Genomic DNA, 21597 nt, shown 5'->3' with positions numbered 1-21597 from the left:
ATACAAAATAACATTACTAAATAATGTACAAAATATAATTACTAAAATAGTTTAAGTCTCATATTAAATAACATGTAAGAAGCATTTTCTTTAAGGGCACAGTAACACAAAAATGTCTGATATAATCATTTCTACTGTAATAGATAATGTAGTCAGTGTAGTAAAACAAGGAAAATAATTTAAAAGATGAAAATAAAATGTAAAACTTATTTACTAGTATATTATATATATTTATATATATTGTATATTATATATATTTATATTGCATAGAAATATTTTATCCATTAATTTGTCTTTTGTTTTTCTATATATTCTGTCCCCAGTAGATGGATTAATGAATAAATAATAGTGTTCTTTTAATGAATTTGTTTAATGTGAGATCAGCACATGGCAAATTATTGTAGCCTGTCAACAAAAACAGAAAATGCAGTTTTTACCCCAATACCTTGGCATCACTACTTTGTTTTCTTTATCCCCTCTGTGGACTTGTCTATTCTGGGTCATATTATATATAACTTTTTATATTTAACAGTGTTGTTGATGTTCATCTAAGTGTGTCAGAATGTTGTTCCTGTTTATTGAACAATATCCCATTGTATTTATATATTGTAATTTACTGTTCTATCCATTGATGTTTCCCTGGTGGGTTTTATTCAAAAGTGCAATGTATCTTTATCCTTAATTCACTACATAACAGAAGTATTCGAATTGGGGAGCACCTGAATTCTCCAGTAGCTACCTCTAGTGAAAAAAAAAGTTTTTAATAATGTCATGTTTATAATCCTGTCAGCAAATAAGAGCTCCCTTCAGGGTGACTTAAATATCATGTCTGACTGAACACATACACAAGAGGAAATATAAAATTGTTCTTAGGGGAATCAAATATCTCTCCTAACAGTTGAATAATGTTTCATGAGTAGAATCCTAATTTTCCCATTGGTTGACTTCTGTAATAAAATTATTACCCCAAATAATTTGCTCTACACTTTTGTTACAGTGAAATAGTTCTTGTAATATTAGTTTTTCTTTCATTGTTAACATTTTGTTCTTAAGGCCCACTTTGCTAGGGCATATAGTGGGGCTTCTTGAAGATTATATCAAAATGAATTAATAATAAAATAACACAATATGATTATTTATCACATCACACTCCTTTTGACAAGGAAAGGAGATCTGTCTGGAACCTGAAGACTTCTGTCTTTCCTCAGGACAGATTTCCAGTTTCCTCTTTATAAATTACACAAGGGATATTGTGAATTACTTTATAAGTTACACAAGGGATATTGCAAATTTCCATCTTATTTTTTATTTTTTTTTAAAGATTTATTTATTTGTGCATACAGAACTGGGGTACAGGCGAGAGGCTTCACCATAGACAGAGTGGGGAGCAGAACAGGCAGATGGACGAAGTTCACTGCTGAGGGGAGCAGTGGGCGGGTCAGGAGAGGTCTGCCACGCCATGTGGTCACCTCCGGGACAGACGGGAATCACTCATGCGGAAGTGGCTTTAGCTTCTCAGTGCTGTGCTTTAACCTGCTGCGCCACCAGGGAGGGCCACAAATTTCCATCTTTTACCATACTACATTGAACAGGGGGGAAGCATGTCTGCATTTGGTCATGAAAAATTCTCCTAACAAAGATAAATATAATGCTAAAGCAAACATCTAGAAATGCAATAATTACTAAAAGAGATTGTTTTAAAACCGAAACTAGAGAAATATTAAAAATCAAATTAAGTGGAAGGGGGAAAAATGAGATTAAGCAAATTTTTAGTTATACTTAATGCTTCTTTTCCTAAAGGTTATATGTTGAAAACTACTGATTTAGACTTTGTTTCTATTTTTTCCCGTACTTCTTCAGGCCAGATGGAGACTATACATCTTCACTTAATGGTGGAAACATTAAAGGCATTGAAGGAAATTCTTCTGGACACTTACCAAAATTCTGCCATGAGTGTGGGACCAAATACCCTGTGGAATGGGCAAAGTTTTGCTGTGAATGTGGCATTCGGAGAATGGTTCTGTGAGTTTTATGACTGGCTGCGTGGAGCTAGAACACTTCCTCAGTTATTTTGTGCTACAATTCTTCAAAATACTTTTTTCAGCAGGTTTTAGAACATAATCCTTTGGCTATGTAACATATGTGTGTATATATTTGTAAATATGCTGTATATAATAAAATACCCGATACCCCAAACTGTGCCATTCAAGGAAATATTCACTTATCTGTCAGAAAATAATTTTGTGTGGAATCACTAACTTCAATATTATTTTTCTGTTGTTTAGTTGAAGCACATTAAGTGTATTGCCACAAATTCTAAAACTCTAATGCTTTTGCCCTTCAAACTTTAGGATGATTATTACTTTGAGAAAAAAAAAATCAATAAATATTTTGCTATGGGTGCCTATTCAGGTAGTATAGTGGGATAAGAAACTCTGAAAGGGAAAAAAGTATTTTTGTTACAGTTAGTTATATAGGATCATTTTCCTGTAGAACTCTTCAACAAATCAGTTTATATACATATATATATTTTTTTTAAGAGAGAAAAAGATTTGAGGTCTACATTGCCAATTATTTGTTGTAATATTAATTATATAATTTATAATCTTTACTCATTCTTCAAAAATGTAATTATACAATTTCCTTTCAATACAATGCTGAAAATATAAATGTATCTTATTCTAGTTTTTAATAACTTAAAATCTGTTTGTATTAGTTGAACACATAATTTTTCTACTTCCAATTGTACCTCCAGTTACACCTTTTTCATTATCTTGCATCTAAGAGTAGTTTCAATTTACTATTTCATTTGTGTAAAGGTTGAAAATATAACTATTTAAGATGCATACGATTCTTTACAAAAAAAAATCTACTTCCATATACCTGAATTTAGGAAAAGAAGTGTTTTAATGGATTTTAAAGCAAACCACCTCATTTAATAAAAATTAATTATGGTAGTTAAATCAGGGCATGCAAGTAAAAGTGCTTGGATTTCAGTTATTTCAAGTGTAGTTAGATATAGTTAAGAGTAGGTTAAGAGAATGTCTTAATTTTTTCTACTCATAATTTCATTTTAGTGTTTAATGAGGAAACACCTTTCACATAATATGTTACTGGAAAATGTATTGTTTTAATGCATAACAGACATGTATTTAAACATAAAATTTTTATACTTTAACTTTGACTGAAATACAGCTTTTAATCATCAGCTCAGCATGTTGTAGATCTCTGTGCAACCATATTCTGTAATTCAATAGTAATTTCTGTTGAATCAAACCTAGCAGAGTTTTGACCTTACATTTTAGGTAATTTATTGTTTTGTTGTTGTTTTGATTCTGATCAGCTATAAAAATCAATGTAGAAATTAATGCCTTGGGATTTTTTTCTAAAACTTATCTTTATATACTTTATAATTTTTTATTAGCTTTTTTTGTGTTTTCAGCTTGGGAAGAGGATATAAACAGTGGAAATCATACTTGCCATTTTCTTATAGTCTCTTCCCTGACTTTTTAATTTTTTTTTTTGTTGCCTTAAAATCTAAAGTCTTATTGGTTAGGGAAAAAAAAATTTCATCATCTATAATAAGCTGTAATAAATTCAGTATAATAATGTACAGGTTAAATTATCAATTTAGTAACATGTTCTAGCCTAACACTTGTAAATCATATGAATAACTTTAAACTCTTGTTTCATTTAGAAGCATTATTTTCTTTCAAAGATTTTGTAAGACAACGTAATTTTTATCTGCCTAAGGAAGGGATAGATAAAAATGAGTTTAAAGAAAGTGGCACATGTTTGTTTCTCACTGAATTTTATAGGTTCAAGTAAATGTATAATGTACCTTGTGGAGAATGAGTTGGTAGGAAACCATCAAATTCCAGAGTCTAGATATTATAAAGTAGGAGAAATATATTTATGAATAATGAAACATTGTGATAATGTATTTAAGTGCATACCATCACTGTCATATATTGTTCTCACATTGGTTTGTTGTGCAATAGTTTGGTTTTTAATAAAACTTCAGTCTATGCATCTTTTACCTTAATTCTATTTATTTCCACAAGTACTTGCCAGTTTGATAGAATAAAGAAATGGTTGTAAGCTTAAATTTAAAATGTAAAAATTGCTTATGTATGTATACTGAAAGTTACTAGCTTGCAAAAGTAAGGTGATTATGGCTGCTGTTGTGTCTTGTTCACTGTTTTATTACAAATAATGTCTCATCTTTGAACCTATTCAATAAAGACACGAAGCAAAAAAAGCCAATTGTTTTTCATTACTCTTTTCATTGAGACACAGGGACATAAGAACACTGAAATACAAATAAAATGTAAAGTCAAAATATGAAGTTTTTTGATGAGAAAACCGTTTTTTAATGGGAATATGGTTTTAATTTTTTTTTAAATGTATATGCTCCAAAACATTTTACTTGGAAATTTTCAGTGTAAGTAGGAAAACAAAAATTGTAAAGAATACCAGCATGAACACATCATGTATACTTTAATTGTAGATATAGAAAATGCATTTTAATGTAATGCTTCCACTACATGATATGTTATATATATTTTAAAATAACACAAGACAGTGATACCAGAGAACTACCTACTCCTGGATTCTGTGGCAGATGGGTTTCCTTATAGGAAGGAACCAGAAAAGCAGCCCTGGAAGGTGAAGAATGACAGCCTAAAATTAGCATATCAACCAGCCTTGTCTTTTTTTTTAAACTGACAAAATGAATTTGAGTCCCTTCCCTGGTGGCCCAGTGGGTTAAAGCACAGCACTGAGAAATTGAAATCATTTCAGCACAAGTTCGATCCCCGCCTGCTCTGGAGGTGACCACACAGAACAGCAGACCTCTCCTGACCCACCTGCTGCTCCCCTCAGCAGTGTACTTAGTCCTTTTGTCCTACTCTGTCTCTGGTGAATCCTCTCACCACCCCTGCACCTCTGGCCTATACCCCAGTTCTGTATGCATGAATAAATAAATCTTTTAAAAAAAATGAATTTGAGAATACCTTACAATATAGCTACCATTTCAACAACATTAGAGAATTCATAGTGAGATTGCAAAGCCAGGTATGTAATTTTATTGTGGGTTTCAGCCACGATACTCATCTTCCTCTATGGTATGCAAAAGGTTAAAAAAAAGTCTTTAGTCATGGTATTTTACCATCATACAATTAATTACCATCATACAATTCACAGTGGCAAGAAATCCTATAAATTCAGCAAAATGGATAGCGCTTTAAGTCTTAAAGCTGAGTTAACAAAAAAAAAATTAGGAAAGAGCACTACAAATTTAAGAATTAGGAAAATCTGTTTATAGAATTTAAGTTTTAGTAACACATCATGAAACACAGAAGAGAAAACCTTTTATTGGCAATCTTTTTTTATGCCACTGGCTTTTTTTTTTTTTTTAAATTCATACAGAACTGGGGTACAGGCCAGAGATGTGGAGGGTGAGAGGAATCACCAGAGACAGAGCAGGGAGTAGAACAGGCAGATTGCCGAAGTACACTGCTGTGGGGAGCAGCAGGCTTGTCAGGAGAGGTCTGTGCCATGTGGAGCTCCTCCCGGCAGGCAGAATCGAACTCATGCGGAAGTGGCTTAAGCTTCTTAGTGCTGTGCTTTTAACCCGCTCACCACCAGGGAGGGCCCCTGCCACTGGCTTTTAAAGAAACAACTGCTATCTTACCAGAATGTTTTGTGACTTTATTAGAAATATGTTTTAACACAAGACTTAAGGTACAGAGGCATTCTCTGCATATCCACTAAAATTTAGCAAATGAAAACATTAATGAAATCAAGATCGAGAAGAAACATCTTGGATATTTGCAGCTAGGTGATACATAGTTTAATGGCAAAATGCATTCATGAAAATGATATTAGTCATCATTACAATTTTAAACAGTTTAAACAGGAACCATGTCTAGTAAAAATATGATCAGCTTGAGCATGTTCAATTGACACTCAATTCTCCTTAGGCTAGAGGTGAACTCTTCTACTATGAGTAGAAACTCAGGGAATGAATGTTCAGTTAAATGTCAACATACTCATTATTGGCATATAAATTTGCTTGACTTATATGTGAATTGCCTTTTTGCCACTAGAGGGTGCTTTTGGATAATTAACACAATTCAATTTTTATTTTAAAGGCTCATCAGTAATACGGAAGGGTATTTTTTTTTTTTTTTGGTAACATTAAATTACTGTAATTTATAAGTGGTGGTTTTTGTTTTACTGTGACTTAATAATATACATGTTGGCTTCCCAGAAACAGTGAATCTCATTTTGTACCAGCATGGTATTGGTAGAAATATTGTATATTTATACCTCACAATATCTTGTTAGAAAAGTTTTGCATAGTCATATACATTATCAAGTACCATTTGTATTACAGCTTTAATATTTGTTCTTAGTCATATAACAGCTATCATCTTTATGGTAATCAATTTTTACCAGTTGTCAAATCTGACAACATAGGAGGGCAACATCTATTTAAGGATAAGTGGTTGAACAAACTAATATACATTGTACAGAGCTAAAGCTTTTAACACTTCATTTTAAAAGTGTGTTACTTTTGTAAGATGCTAGGAATCTAGAGAAACAATGCAATGTACTTAAGTTCCTGCCCCCAAAATAATATATTTGGAGAAGTTGATATATGAAAAAACAAAACTTAGGACAAAGAGATTCATTTTATTTTTTTATCTTCCCTACCATTGTCTTTTACCCCCTTAAACTGTTCTTTGACTCCTCTCCTCAAAACCTCAGAAGCCTCAAGTTGTTTATTAGTGACCTCTTGCTTTCATTACTTTGGTTTGTAAAATCATCTGCTATGTAAATGTCTAATATTTGTCATTCATACTTGCTAACAAATACATACATGACTCCCCCAAACCTCTTCCATTTTGCTGTAAATGTCGACATTTTCTCTTTCCTGACAGCTGAAACATTCCATTGTTACACATACCACTTCATCCAGTCTTTTCTCATTGGGCACTTTGGAGTTTCCAAATTCTATCTTATAAATAGTACTGAAATAAACATTGTCAAGCATATGCTTTTTTGAGTTGCTGGTATTCTGGATGGCTGGGTTATATAGCATTTCTTTTTTTAAGTCTGTCCATAATGGCTTCACCAGTTATATTAACTACCTACAGTGCAGTGGGGTTCCTCTTAATTCACAACCTCTCAAGTAGTTGCTGGGAGGCTTTTTAATTGGGCCATTCTTATAAGTCTGCGATAATACCTCATGTAGTATAATCCGCATCTATCTCATTGGAAGTGTTGATGAACACTTTGCCAAATAGCTGTTTGCCTTCTGAATATCTTCCTTGATGTATTTGGTGACTTGTCTGTTAAATCTGCTGCAAATTTATTAATTGGGTTGCGTGTGCTATTGTTATTTTTTTTTATCTTAGATACTAATTCCTTGTTGGTTATGTGTAAATATTGTTTCCCACTGAGAAGAAGAATATCCTTTTAATCTCTTAAATTTTAGTTTTCCCCATAAAATTTAATTTGAAGTAATTACAGCTGTTCATTTTTGCTTTTATATTCCTTGCCATGAGGTTCAATTTCTAAAAGCATCTTGAAATGGAACATGTCATCTGTGTTTTCTTCTAAATATTGTTGGAAGTCATATCTAAATACTTAGTCCATTTGGAACTTGTATATGGGGTTAGAGAGTGATTCAACAGCATTCTTCCAGTTTTCCAGCACCATCAAGGAGGTTCTCCTGTCCCCATTGGAAGATTGTGGCTCCTTTACTATAAATTAGGTATTGATGTGTATGGGAATATATTTCTGAGGTTTGTTCTATTCCAATGATTTATGCCTCTCTTATCAACTACTATGTTTTTGGGTTTTTTTTTAAATTTATTTATTTGTGCATACAAGAATTGGGGTGTAGGCCAGAGGTGCAGGGTGAGAGGATTCACCAGAGGCAGAGTGGGGACTGACATACACTGCTGAAGGAAGCAGTTGACAAGACAGGAGGTCTGCTGTGCCCTATGGGTTAGCTCCCAGGTTGGGAATCAGATCCATGCTTCAGAGACTGCTGATAAATAGTTTCATAGTGCTGACACTTAACCCCTTCACCACCAAGGATGCCCCAATACCATATTGTTTTTAATACTGTTGCTTCATAGTATAAGTAGGTAATGTGAGAAAGCCATTTTTTTCCCTCTTTCGATGACTATTGCTACTTGATGCTTTTTATAGCCCTATATAAATTTGCATAGATTTGTTCAGATCCTTTGAAGAATATTGTTGGTATTTTCTTGGGAACTGCATTAAATTTATCTCTAGGTAGCATAGGAATTTAGATTATATTGACTCTCTCCATGTGTGAGAAAGGAATGTCCTTCCATCTTATGACACTATGTCTTTCATTAACATGTTGTAGTCCTCATTTGGTTAGTTAAGTTCTGAGACACTCATTTTTTTTATGTGATTGTAAATGAGTAATTTTCTTTATTTTGTGATTGTAAAAGAGTAATTTTCTTTATTTTTATTTCCTTCTTATTGTATTTAAAATGTGAATTTTTAAATGTTGAGTTATAACTTGCCACTTTGCTGTATTCATTTATAACTTTTGGGTGGATTCTTTAGGGTTTTTCTACTATAATATGTCATTATAGCAACAGTGGTAAACACCAACATGGATTCCTTTTATTTCCTGTTGTCTGATTGTTCTAGCCAAAACCTCTAATCTAAATTAAACAGAAGTAATGACAGTGCGCATCATCTTATTCTTAATCTTAAAGGGAGAACATTCTGGGTTTTACCACTAAGTTACATATTAGCTATGTAACTTTGTATATTATTAGTTTGTAATATATTACCTGTATTGTCTCCAGGGAGGCCACTTCTTGTGGAGAGCTTTTATTATAACTGTCACTAGGAATCAAACACTTGTTCTGTATTATTCACATATGGTTTCTATTTTTACTTTGGATACATGTATGATGCTGGTCTATCCCTCGGAAATATCCCACTTGATTATAATATATGTGACATATTGAAGACTTGCGAGAATTTTGTTGACAATGTTTGCATTATGCTCAGAGATATATGACTTCATATATTGTGCTATCTTTGCTAATTTAAGTATTAAGGTACTGTTGACATGTAAAATATATATATTAATGAGTGTTCCCCCTTCTTTGATGAAGATGAGTGAGATGGTTCTAAGTTCTTCAAAGTTTTGATAGAATTTATTTTTAATGTGAGCCCTCCCTGATGGCGCAAGGGTTACAGCACAGCCCTACAAAGCTAGCAGCAACAACTTCAGCACAAATTCTATGGGGAGTTCCATCTTTAGGGGGAGCTGACCCACAGGGCACAGCAGATATCTCCTGTCTCGCCTGCTGCTCCCCTCAGCAGTGTACTTAGATGATCTGCCTGTTCTGCTCCCCACTCTGTCTCTGGTGAATCCTCACACCACCTCTGCACCTCTGGCCTGTGTCCCAGTTCTTTATGCATAAATATATTTAAAAAATTCATTTGTAATGCTCTCTGCACTAGAATCTTGTTTCGGAGGCCATTTATATCGCTGATTCTAGGTCTGTGCTTGTGATTGGTATATTCAATTGTTATGTTTTGTCTTGGTTTAGTCTTGGCAAACTATGTAAATCTAAAAATTTGTCAGTTTCTTCAAAGTTATCAAATTCATTGGTATATAACTCTTCATAGTAATGTCTTATGATCTTTATGTTTCTATGCCATTTGTTCTGATATCTCTTTTATTTCTGATTGTGTTAATGATTTCTCTCTTTTCCTTTGTTAGACTACCTAGCTGTGTTTTTTCTCAAAGGAGTAACTTAGTTTTATTGATCTTTGTGTACTTTTTTTGATGTTTCTCTTCCCTTTGTTTTTCTTTATTATTTGCTTCCTGCTACAAACATCTGGTCTTGTTTGTTCCTGACCTTCAACTTTTTCTTTAGGGATAGTATTGAATTGTTTGTTCAGGATTATTCTTGCCTCTTAATGTGGATCTGCATTATAATTATCTTTCTGCTAAGACTGTCGATGCTGCATTCCATGAATTCTGGTAGTAGTGTATACCCTTGTTTCTATAAGCTTCAAGATAATTCTTGATTACTCTTTTAAATTAATCTTCAATCTCAGAGCTGTTAAGGAATACTAATTGTTTAGTCTCAGTGCATTTATAAATTTTTAAAAAACTATTATTGATTTTCAACTTAAGCCTTTATGGTCAGAAAGAGTACTTGGCAAGATTTTGATCTTCAAAAGTTTGTTGACAATTGACTTATATCCCACTTTATGCTCTAATCTTGAAATGCATCCAGTTGCAGTTGAAACTAAGGAATATGCAGCAATTTGGGGGTAGAATGTTCCATAGATATCATTTATTCTTGGTCTAGTTCCTTATATAAGGTTATTGTTTGCTTTTTTTTTATTTATCTTCTTGACCTGTCTGTAGTTTTAAATGAAGGATTAAATCCCTCTAGGATTATTGTGTTGTCAATATCTTTCACTCTTAATAATTGTCTTATATATATCTTAGTGCTGCGTCGTTCATTGCATAGTTATTGTGAGTGTTGTTTCTTTTTGTTGTATTGTACCCTTAATCATAATATAATGTCTGTCTCTGTCTCTTATTACCTTTTTAAATTGGAATTCTATTTTATCTAATGTAATTATACCTGTTCCTTCCTTTTGATTATCATTTGCTTGTAGCATTGTCATTCAGCCTTTAACTTTAATTCTATACCTGTCTTTGGTGGTAAAATGGGTTTCCTATAAATAAGAGATTGGACTTTTTTTGAAATCTATTCAGTTACTATGTGCCCTTTAACTTGAAATCAGGCCATTTTACATATAAGTGATTATTGAGATATAAGTGCTAGTACCATTTTGTTATTTTTAGTCTTTTATCTTTTTTTAATTGTTTAACATACTACTTTTATGTTTTGTTTACATTTCATTTATATTTGTATGTATTATTTCCATTAACTTTTGTTTGAATGTTTTACTACTAAGGTTAATTATATGATGAATTATTTTTAGAGCGTATTGGAAGGTCTGATCTCAAGCTTGCTCTGATTGGCTACTCTGTTGTTCTTCTCTCCATGTTGTATAATTTAGGTGTCTATTTCCTCTATATTTGGGGGGGGTTTTTTTTTTTTTGTTTGTTCATTTGTTTTTTTTTTCCCTGCTTTGTAATAGCTCTTTTAGTACATCTTTCATGACTGGCTTGTTTTTTTTGATAAATTTCAATTTTCAGTGAAACACCTTACTCTGTAAATGATAATTTTAAAGGATAAAGTATTTTAAGCTGAAAACCATTTTCTTTGATTAATTTTATTACCCACCATTCCCAACTTGCCTGTAAAGTGTTTACAGAAAAGCCCTTGGATAGGCTGATTGATGCTCCCTTATAGGTTATCCTTTTTATCCTTATGATGTTTTTAATATTTTATCCTTTGCTTTGGCTTACAATACTTTTACTACAACATGCCTTGGAGTGTGTCTCTCAGGTATTGTATTGTTTGGAACTCTTTTAGACCTCTGGTTCAATGCATCTGGTTAACCTCTTAGGTTAGGGTGACCTGCTTCTAGGTGACTTTTTAAAAATTTTATAATAGTTTATTTTACATATTTTTGTGCATTTTTCCATCTCAGTTGCAATCCCCTAGGGTTTCCCATCAACCATGTGCCATCATCTAGGTGACTATTTTTTTAAATACATTTCTTTGTCTCACCTATTGAGATCCCTATAATAAGGATTATATTTTTCTTTAGGTCATCTCAGAGGGCTCTTATCTTCATTTTTATTTTTTATTTATTCTCTTATCTATGTAAAATTTCCCAATTTGTTATCTTTTCTGACATGCTGCCACTAGTTCTCTCCATTGCTTCCACTTGTTTGCTGTTGATGCCTTCTTGCATTCTTAACATTACAGTGTTTTAATAGTCATTAGTTCTAATTTTAGCTACTCCTATTTTACACCATCCATTGTTTTGTTTTCTTTTTTAATTCAGCAAGAATTTTTTTTTAAGATTTATTTATTTATTCATACAGAACTGGGGTACAGGCCAGAGATGCGGAGGGTGAGAGGCTTCACCAGAGACAGAGTGGGGAGCAGAACAGGCAGATTGAGGAGGTACAGCTGAGGGGAGCAGCGGGCGGGTCAGGAGAGGTTTGCCGCGCCAGGTGGGGATCGAACTCATGCGGAAGTGGCTTAAGCTTCTCAAGCTTCTTAGTGCTGTGCTTTAAACAGCTGCACCACCAGGGAGGGCCCTAATTCAGCAAGAATTTTTATAAATGTTACCTTAAAGTCCTCTTCAGGCACATTCTGCAGTAATGCTGGATTGAGATTTATTTGGGTTTTTTGTTGGTTTTGTTGTTGTTTTGCCCAAGCATTTGTGATAATGTTCTTCTTTCTCTTCATTCTTAGTTTTTATGAATTGTAATAAGGATAGACTTGCACACGCTGCCAGAGAACTCTCATAGAAAAGGCCATTTCAGGATCAACTGTATATAATTGCAAACTCAGACTCAAGTTGGTGACCCTCTCTCTACATCCTGGCTCCTATAGTTCTCCAATAATGCACACCTCTGTGCTAGGAGTCAACTCCTGTATGCCCTTACCCAGTACAGTGCCCTATCTCCAAATTCCCAAGTCAACAACATCAGGGTATGCTCTTTAGCATACCTTCCTTTTTGTGAGTTATATTTTCTTATCACTACCTGGTTCTATTCACGTTTCTCCTACCCCATTCCACCAGATCATTGATCCTGGTGTATCCTATACTGATCTATTTATATTACAGGGATTGTTACTTTGTTCAGTTACAGTTTAGCTATAAATATCTGGAGATGGTGAGCCAGGCATCTTCACTCTAACATCATCTTTCAGACTCCAAGCAAGATTTATTTCAATGGAACTTTATTATACAGATGCCATCACAATGCTGCAAAAGGACTAAACACAGAACTTATCACCACAATTTACACATCAGACTATTTCTTATTTTCATTTTTTCTAACCTTTCTCAAGGTTTAGGGAAGCTGACATAATGAGAGCAAAAGCTGCATTACCGTTAGTGTGGAAAAGACAAGTGACCTTGACAAGGATGTGTATGTACAGTAAAATGTAGACTACTTTGACTGTTCTAAGACCTGAGGAAATCAGGTGTTGAAAAATGTTAATTGTTCAATCTTATCTTGCGTAGAAAAAATAAATCTCTTCACTTCCACCTTCCTTTTTTCTCTGTTTGCCCAAGCTCTTAGGTTCTATAACTATTTTGAATTTGTAATAAAAAGGCTTGGGTAGGAGGTTGGAAACAATGCTGAGTAGTGAAATGCTAATTTTCATTTATCAAATAAGTTGTCTTCAGTTATAATAAAACTGTGTGAGGTATCAGGATGAATGCTCTAACTCACAGAAAAGAAATATAAATTGGCAATCCACTTTGAAAAATTTGATGATCTATGTTGTCTTTAAAATATCCATGCATCATAATCTCATTATTTTATTTTTAAGATGCACTTCTTCTTGAGGATATAGTATCAAGTACAAATTATGAAGAATGCATATAATGATACCATTTATAGTGATAAAAATTCAATAATTTAGTAAGTTAATAATTAAAGGACTTTAAAATATCTTTTAATGGCTTTACAAGGTTATTTTTTATTACTAAGTCAAAAAGCTAGCCTGAAATAGTACATGCCTATAAAATATGTAAAAATGTCCATGGATAAAAAGGCTTGAAATATACTACTTAATATATTATTCTTATTTCTTTTTCAAAGATTTATTTATTTATGCATACAGAGCTGGGGTACAGGCCAGAGGTGTGGGAGGTGAGAGGATTCACTAGAGACAGCGTGGGGAGCAGAACAGGCAGAATGACAAAGTACACTCCTGAGGGGCTGCAGCAGATGGAATAGGAGAGGTCTGCTGCACCATGTGAGTTAGCTCCCTGGCCAGGGGTTGAATTCCTGCTGAAACGGCTGTAGCTTTAACGTGTTGCACCACTAGGGAGGAGGGCCCTTATGCTTATTTCTGATGGAAGGGGTTTTGATGCTACATTTCCTTTGTAATTTTTATCATCAGTTTAGTAAATATATATTAATTTATATTTTAAAAAATTTTCTTAAATAATAGTTTATTTAAAACTATACTTCATTCTCAATTTATTCACAAGTGTAGATGATAGCCATCGTGATCTGGTTAAACTAGTGGATTTCTATAAAATCTTTGTTGGTTAAAATGGTGTCTGTCATTTGTTAGTATAATTTTATGAGATTTATTTTCCTGAAATTCTCTCAAGGAATATTTTAATATAAGTTTTCCCACTCCTCTTTTAAACTATTTATCACAAATGACTTGAAGAAACAGGGAATACAAGTAAATATTTTACTTAATGGAGTATAAAATAAAAATTAAACATGATTTGATATTTAAGAGGTGTTTTACCATTCTGTTTTTGAATGGGGATATGCTGAGGGAAAAGGAGAGAGACAGAACTGGCAACGTTACATAACCTCGCTGATACCAATTCTAGCAGCCACTATTTTGAAATGCTTCCTGCAGTTTACTCAAGGTGTAGATCCCCATGGAGATAGCCACCCTTATGATGTAACCATGTTATAACAGTGCTGTGTGTACACAGCTATCTACTGCCGCATACTAGGCTGGACTGACAGTCCTACCCACTATAACATCCGGTCTTTAGAAATGTGCAGGCCCAACCCACACCAGTGACATACCTTGAACACTTACAACAGCACCGATTTATCAGACTGGAGGTATACCACATCATTGACCATGTTTTGGGGTGGAAGGAAGCACAGCCTATCAGTCCATAGGAAGAAAGAAAGGGCTTGGTGAACAATCATTTACACCTACAAAGTATTCAACTCCTTATTTTGAAGTCAATAATGAAAACCAAACAGAAAGCATACATTGACGCAAAGCCTCATTAATGCAGCTGTCCGTACAACTCTCTACAGCCATCTTTATTGGCGAGGATAAACTCCAGGTGGGCTGGGGAGTGAGAAAGAGGCAAAGAGACACATGAAATGAGAGTTGTCTTATTACCATGCATTGAGTGTCACCTGAGGTTCTTATAGATTAAATAGTCAGCCTTCACTATGTGGCAATGAAGTGGTGAAAGAATATGAAGGATGTATGTTCAGAGATGGCAAACTGGTGGTAGTTTTAAGATTCTAACATGCCTGGAATAATGTTTTCAGTTCCCTTTATAAATAATGAGAGACTTATTTAAAGGCCTTTTTAATATGGTTTAATAGAAAACCAATTTTTTTTTTTGTTTAAAGACTAGAATTTAACATAGAACATAAAGAGTAGTGTTTCTGTTCTTTGATAGTCTTCAGGTCCTGGTCCCCTGTAGATTCTTGGTAATAAAGTATTAAAAAATTACTCATTCAATGAAAGTGAGATCAAATAATGATGTAGTACTGAAATTTTGTCTGAAAAATTCTGTTGGGATTAAGTGAATCTGACAGTGTTTATACATAGGTCATTTATTATCAAAGGAGAAATAGTATCCAAAGTAAGCAATTTGTAATACTGTATGAAAATATTTTTATATACAGATATAGTGTCAATATTAAATATACACATTCCATTAATTAAAAAGCCATCATATATTATTCTCTTAAAAATATACTTCCCAAATTGCAAACTCATTTAGACAAGTTTTATTATACATAAATGACAAAAGTAACTCAGTACTATGGGTCAGCATCCTTAGAAGAAGTAATTTTCTATTTTGTGAAATGATTCCTTATCTTCATTGTAAAGTATTTGCTATACCACTTAGAAGGCACTGTGTTACACAATCAGGTTTAATTATATCCCTTGATATCTCTTAAGTATCTGGAACTCCATTATGCTGTTACTTCTTGAAATATATGGGAATTACCCACATCTGCCTTCTTTCCGGCACAGATGACAATTTCCATTCTTATCGCAGTACATTGATGCAGAGTGGGCCATAAAATTATTTTGATAATAAGGTAATTTGCTTTTTAGTCTCAGCAATTTTAGTTTTTAGTCTTTGGTACCTTTATCTGCTTGACAGATTCGAAGTCTTTTCCCAAAAGCTTTAAACAGGCTTAAATATTATTGCAACTGATAAGTGAATTTTCTTATAAAAATCAGCACAGAATTAACATCGATGGAGGTATGTCCACATACCAATGAAACAATTTGTTGATTGCAGCATTCCATTTCCATTCGTTATGTCCATCTTTAAAAAGTACATTGTTGATTTTTCAATTGCTATTATCCATTTTTGTCAGGATGCATTCAGTAAATTCTAGGAAGCATTCTTTCCCCCAAAATTGCATGAGCTGATAAATTCCTGGAGAATACGAGTTCATATGCTTTAGTTTTGCTGCTGTATATTTTTCATTGCATTTTAGTGTCCCCTCAAAATTTTATTCCAACAAGTCTTTATCTTTTGTAGTAGGGTCTTTAGGAAACACTTCTGTTTATTCTTTTCCTTTAAATATTTGTTCTCTTCCTACAGAAATATATTTAAAAATTAACATTTTTTATAAATATACACATTCAAATATGAATCTTTAATTTCCACATCAGAAGTTATATTGAAAATTTGTACAATGAAAAAGAATTTTCCATATTTTTAAACTATTATTTTTAACTATAATGTAGATAACTGACATTTAAGAAATCAAGGTTGTTGTAGTTTAAGATATAGGATTAATTAATAAAGTGATGTCAGATGGCTACCATCATCACTCTTGTGGCAGTGGCTATAATGTTGTTTAAACTTTTGTTAGGAAGCTATACCTAGATTATGCAACTGAACACTTTAATATGGAAAAAAAGTATTTTCTGTGGAAGGGAAAATAAACAATGAAAATATTCAGATTATTTTGGGCAAATTCTAGTAGTATGGAAAACATCAGCTCATAAGCTACCTTTCTGGCCCTAATGAGAATCTTTAAAAAGTCCACCTCAGAAAGTGGAGAGATACCTCACATGGAATAGACACATAAGGAAGCATCGGTACCCTCTGATCTGGAAAGTGGAATAATCACTGAGCTGAGCAATTCTTCATTTAGATAATAAACTATCATTGGGTGTTTTCTAGTCTGGAATGTGCACAGTACTTTGCATATATTACTCCATTTCATCTTATTTTTTTTTCATATGAGGAATCTGAGCTGGAAAGAGGATAAATAAGCTGCCATTTATCCAGGTATTAGTATTCACACAATTTTTAAAATAATACATTTAAAAGAGTAAACAATAAACTTGAAGATTTTTTTCTTGTCCTTTCTAATAAAGGTCTCAGGGTATCTTTTAAAAGTCAAAAATCAAAGTGTACTTTACTACGCTGATTTGAAATACATAGAAGTGAAAATTTTGTGATATTTCCTCAGAGACCAAGAGCATGTACTGAAAAGACAAAAACAAAGAGTCATGGTTTTACCTCATAATCCTGGGAACATAAAGGTTATCTTCCTTTTCTAAATTTCTTTTCTACATTTTCTCAGCAGAGTTCTCCATGTGTTTATATTTCTCTTTATTCATTTCACCACTTCTACTTTGGTTGGAATCTGAATGGCTTATTGAGCCTCAGATGTTGAGATTCATTCTGCTTCTCTAAGAGCAGTAAGAGATATCCACGCTCCCATACATACTCATGGAAGCATGATGGAACCAATCACTCTTATAACATGTCCTATCCTAGTTAACATGTCATGTCAAATACTTAAGACGTTTTCATTTATATTTTCTAATTGCTATGTAATTTTGTATGCAATATGTATAGAATGTTTATGTTGTGATATGATTATGTGTAGAATATATAATATATAAAATACATATATCAAGGATGTATCTATACTAGTAAACAGATCCAAAATAGATTCATTTTTTGTTTACTATCTAGCAAGATGGACTTTTTTCTTCATATACTTGTTTTCTATATAAATCTAGATATTTGTTCATATTTTTTTGCCCATTACTAGTGATGTTTTAATTTTATTGCTTTTATTTTAAATATACATGCTCTGTTAGTTTCCTTAGCTTATTTATTTATTTATTTTGAAATACTAGTGTTTAGAATTGCACTTTAAGATTTATTTATTTGTGCATACAGAGGTGGGGTACAGACCAGAGGCTCAGGGGTGGCGAAAGGCGTCACCAGAGACAGAATGGGGAGCAGAACTGGCAGACTGACGAAGTACACTGCTGAGGGGAGCAGCGGGCGGGTCAGGAGAGGTCTGCCGCGCCATGTGGTCACCTCCGGGGCAGACAGGAATCGAACTCATGCTGAGGTGACTTTAGCTTCTTAGTGCTGTGCTTTAACCCGCTGCACCACCAGGGAGGGCCCTAAAAATGCACTTTAAGGGAATCCAATTTCTAAGTAACACCTTTTATTCTCCTTTTGTTAACATTATATTGCCTATTTTCAAAACCCAAAATAAAAACATAGCATTTTAAAGAGAAAAACAAAAGTAATTAGTGTACAAAAAATGGATAAAGAAGAAAGCTATAAAGTTACTCTCACCAAATTCTTAGTGGATTGAGCTTCACCCAGCGAAGGTAGTTTTTTTCCTTTAACCTTAAAAAAAAAGTCACATTTGAAACATTGAATATTACTCATTTTTTTTGCTTAACACTTTAATATAGTCACTAATTTTTACATTATTACTTGTTCATCTAACATTTAGGAAATCTAATTTAATTTCTTCATTGTCAGTATAGCAGAGTACAAATATAAGGGGAAAGAAAGAAACAAAAAAAGTTAGTTTTTTTGAATATTCCTGATCTATAAATTTTTCAGGTTTGTCCAGCAAGTGTTAATTACTATGAAGATGAAACTATCTAAAAAAAAAAAAAAGATTATTCATACAGAACTGGGGTACAGGCCAGTGGTGCAGTGCAGGGGCAGTGAGAGTCTTCATCAGAGACAAGAGTGGGAAGCAGAACAGGCAGATTGATGAAGTACACTGCTGAGGGGAGCAGCGGGTGAGACAGAAGTCTGCTGCACCTTGTGGGTTCACCTCCAGGGCCAGGGATAGAATTCACACTGAAGCAGAGGCCACCAGCTTCGCAGTGCTGTGCTTTAACCCGTTGTGACACTAGGGAGGTCCTGAAACTTTTTTCTATTAAAGACAAAACTATACTTTAAAAAAACACTGAAAATTAAGTTAGCATTAAGCTGTTAAAAATCCTAAGAATAGGGCAGCGGGTTAAAACACAGCACTAAGAAACTAAAACCACTTCAGCATGAGTTCGATCCCCACCCCAAAGGGACCCACATGGTGCAGCAGACTTCTCCTGTCTCACCCGCTGCTCCCCTCAGCAGTGTACTTCATCAATCTGCCTGTTCTGGTCTCCACTCTGTCTCTGGTGAACCCTCTCACAGCCCCTGCACCTCTGGCCTGTACCCCAGTTCTGTAGGCATAAATAAATAAATCTTTTAAAAAAAAAACAAACCCTAAGAATAAATTTTGTTAAGCTTTATCCATCAACAGCAAACAACAATAAAACTCTGGTAGCATGCCTGGTTTACAAAGAAAATTCAGTGTAGCTGGCCGTCTTTAATATCTTGATCTATCACTTAAAAAAATGACTTATTAGGTTAGTTAATTTTGTAAAAAAATTTATTTAATTTCGAGGTCCAATAATTTGTGTGTTTTTTTGTTTGTTTTTCTTTCTCTCCAGGTTTATATTGAAACATGATCCGTACAAAGCACAACACATGAGAGAAGTAATGGAAAGTGTATAACAAACCTATATTTCTTACCCCTTCATAAGCCAAGAAGTGATTCTGCAGTCTTTCCAATTGAGCCCTGACTTGAACTTACACTCAACATAGTATTTCCAACAATCCTAAGCAACTGGATGTTTACATAACATGAAAACCATCCACCTTCCTGCATTTGACAGTACTTTGAAGTCACTGTAAATAAGGGTTACTTTGAGATCACTTTTGTTTACTCTAGGTGATAGGCTAGAGTATGAAATCTTCATGACTCTTGAACTTGACTATGAAAAATGCATAGAACATTATAGATCAGAATTATAGAAAAGAAAATAGTAGAAAGTTCACATAAAGGAATAGTTATATAAATATGGAAATAATCCAGGACCCCAAGAGACTGCCTTGTATCAACTACATAATGTCACTAATGAAGTAGTTTCTATTAACTTTATTTTCATCATGGCTAACAGTCCTCGAAGATAGTATCATCTTTTTTTAAAAAAAGATTTATTTATGCATACAGAACTGGGGTACAGGCCAGAGGTGCAGGAGCAGTGAGAGGATTCACCAGAGGTAGAGTGGAGAGAACAGGCAGATAGACGAAGTACACTGCTGAGGAGAGCAGTGGGTGGGTCAGGAGAGGTCTGCTGTGCCATATGAATCACCTCTGAGGTGGGGCATTGAATTTGTACTGAAGCAATTGCCACTTGCTTGCAGTGCTGAGTCCTAACCTGCTGCACCATGAAGGAGGGCCACCATTTTACTTCTGTGGGCAATTACTGGCATTAAAAAATAAAAATACTTTCCATCATAGAAATATTAAAATTTTCTTTTAAAACTGGGTGCTTTGTGTGCCACCCAGTAAATCCTTGCAGGTAGATGGCAACAGTATTAACAGAATTTATTAACTTACAGAAATCATTTTAGAACTAAACAAATTATGTAAATTATGCCATTTATCCCTTTCAACATCTTGCAATGTTCATAATACCATGATTTTTCTCTATTTTTCCAATGAAGAAACTGTTGTCTAGTCTATTCTGTTGTCTAATGTCTTTCAAATTGTGTTTTGTTATTTTCATTTCATAACTATGTAAACATATTGAAACATTTCCTGAGCTCCCACCCCCTTGTATAGCAGGGAAGAGTGCAAAGTTATCTTCATAGGTTCCATTCTATATGCAGGAATTTGCTGTCCAAAAATAAAAATGAGTATTTTCAGTATTTTTTTATAAAAAATATTAAACAATTGGTATTCATACTTTCTATCTCTACAGTGTATTCATTAGCAAGGAAAAAAAATAAAGTGTAAAAATAAAAATCAGTATTTTCAGTATTTTTTTATAAAAAATATTAAACAATTGGTACTCATACTTTGTATCTCTACAGTTTATTCATTAGCAAGGAAAAAAAAAAAGTGTGCCTTGCCTTCCTATAGCATCAGCATATCTTTAGGTCAATACAATTTAAACTGCAAGCCCCTTGTAGCAAAAATAATTAAACATTTAATGTCAATGATTTACTGACTCCTATGAACTAAATTCAAACTTAGATTTATTGTAACAGTTCGAGTAAATCCGTTGAACTGCTTCCTAGGCTGTAATCCCTACTTTTATTATCTAACAAACTCTTTGTCAAGTATTGTTGAGACTTTATTTTTCATTTAACAACTGTTAGCAAAGAAGTAGAGAATAAGTAGTGCTTAATATATGTATAAAAAGTATATTTATGTATAAAGAATATTAAAGCAAAAAAATTGGACAAACACACACACACCAAGTTTTATCATATATTGTTGTGAAATATATTTGATTGCCTGTTTTTATTGTCTATGAGTTCTTAAGAATA

General features: G+C 33.4%; 2 protein-coding genes across 3 annotated transcripts in view; one reads left to right on the top strand and one right to left on the bottom strand.

Annotated features, from left to right (window-relative positions):
• The window catches only part of ZC2HC1A (zinc finger, C2HC-type containing 1A), a 38165-nt gene extending 33910 nt beyond the window's left edge, over window positions 1-4255 (top strand). The window contains exon 9 of the mRNA XM_012722810.1: window positions 1861-4255. Coding sequence (XP_012578264.1) covers window positions 1861-2026 — 166 coding nt within the window. The 3' untranslated portion in view covers window positions 2027-4255. The remainder of the gene's footprint in view (window positions 1-1860) is intronic.
• Window positions 4256-16113: 11858 nt separating this feature from the next.
• Window positions 16114-21597, bottom strand: part of IL7 (interleukin 7) — a 39755-nt gene continuing 34271 nt past the window's right edge. For both annotated transcript variants that reach the window (XM_004680022.2, XM_012722929.1), the window contains 2 exons: window positions 18550-18603; window positions 16114-16530 (listed from right to left, as the gene is read on the bottom strand). In XM_004680022.2, coding sequence (XP_004680079.1) covers window positions 16426-16530; window positions 18550-18603 — 159 coding nt within the window. In that variant the 3' untranslated portion in view covers window positions 16114-16425. The remainder of the gene's footprint in view (window positions 16531-18549; window positions 18604-21597) is intronic.

The sequence above is a fragment of the Condylura cristata genome, unplaced genomic scaffold, assembly GCF_000260355.1.
Source record: "Condylura cristata isolate star-nosed mole 26May11 unplaced genomic scaffold, ConCri1.0 scaffold00009, whole genome shotgun sequence".
Taxonomy (NCBI): Eukaryota; Metazoa; Chordata; class Mammalia; order Eulipotyphla; family Talpidae; genus Condylura; species Condylura cristata.
This window is presented reverse-complemented; position numbering and strand designations above follow the sequence as displayed.